Below are 987 nucleotides of genomic sequence, written 5' to 3'. Positions count from 1 at the left end.
TGCTGGTCGATATGAAATGTGTAATAAAAAAAATATTGATTTCCTTGTTAATAGTTTAGGCTTCTTTTATTGTGAATTTAATAAAAGGGTTAGTAGTCCGTAGTATTTTTTATTTTGGAAATTTTCCTGCCGTTTGTATATTAATTCCAAGTTATTCATTTCCCAGTGTACATACTTTGTATGATTTAATTGTTAGAATATATATTTTAGTGCATTAGATTATTTTGATTTATGTGTTTTATGTATCTAGTTTATTGAGTCAAATATTTTTATTCCTTTGATTAGCATTCAGTAATCTATTATAGCATTGATTTTTCTTCTTTTCATTTGCTGATTCACTAATACTTTTCTCTCATACCCATTAAATCGTGCTTAAAGATCCCATACTTTGTTTTCTTAATCTATATGATTCACATTATGTTGATTAAGTTTTTTTGTAGACCATCACTTCATTTAACCTTCTAGAATTATTTATTGATTTGACATGCATTGACTCAACTCTCCACATGTTTTATCCCAAAGGATGAATTCACTCGCGACTTGCGTTTTGTTTCGCCGGGCCTTGTGGCCATGGCTAATGCCGCCCTCTGTAACGCTCACAGTTCTTCTTTACTCTGGGCCAATGTCCAGAGCTGGCAGACAGCACACAATCGTTGGCAAGGTGACAGGAACACTCCTCTACAACTTGCCTAGATTTGGGAAGGATCATCGGGAAAAGTAAGTAGTGGAAGGAAGCCTTTCTCAATGCTGTGAAATGCAAGAGGGCGTACTTTGATATCTGATGTAGTAGTACGATTTTTCATAATCCTGCCAGTAGTTTTTTTTTTGCAAGAGTTTTGTATAGTTTCCTTTCATTGGGATAATGGTATACTCTCATGAGTTTGATAAATCTTGATTCTTGGACGGATGACAGACCAGAATATCCACACAAGGTGATCAAACCTGAAGTGCTGAACAATCCGTTCCCCAGATAGTGTACCACGTATT

General features: G+C 35.0%; 1 protein-coding gene across 1 annotated transcript in view; it reads left to right on the top strand.

The window, feature by feature from the left end:
• The window catches only part of LOC119588238 (peptidyl-prolyl cis-trans isomerase-like), a 1,575-nt gene extending 882 nt beyond the window's left edge, over positions 1-693 (top strand). Inside the window, exon 3 of the mRNA XM_037936934.1 lies at positions 523-693. Coding sequence (XP_037792862.1) covers positions 523-693 — 171 coding nt within the window. The remainder of the gene's footprint in view (positions 1-522) is intronic.
• Positions 694-987: the final 294 nt, after the last annotated feature.

The sequence above is a fragment of the Penaeus monodon genome, chromosome 23 (assembly GCF_015228065.2).
Source record: "Penaeus monodon isolate SGIC_2016 chromosome 23, NSTDA_Pmon_1, whole genome shotgun sequence".
Lineage (NCBI taxonomy): Eukaryota > Metazoa > Arthropoda > Malacostraca > Decapoda > Penaeidae > Penaeus > Penaeus monodon.
The sequence above is the reverse complement of the archived record's forward strand: the minus strand, read 5'-3'. Positions and strand labels throughout refer to the sequence as shown.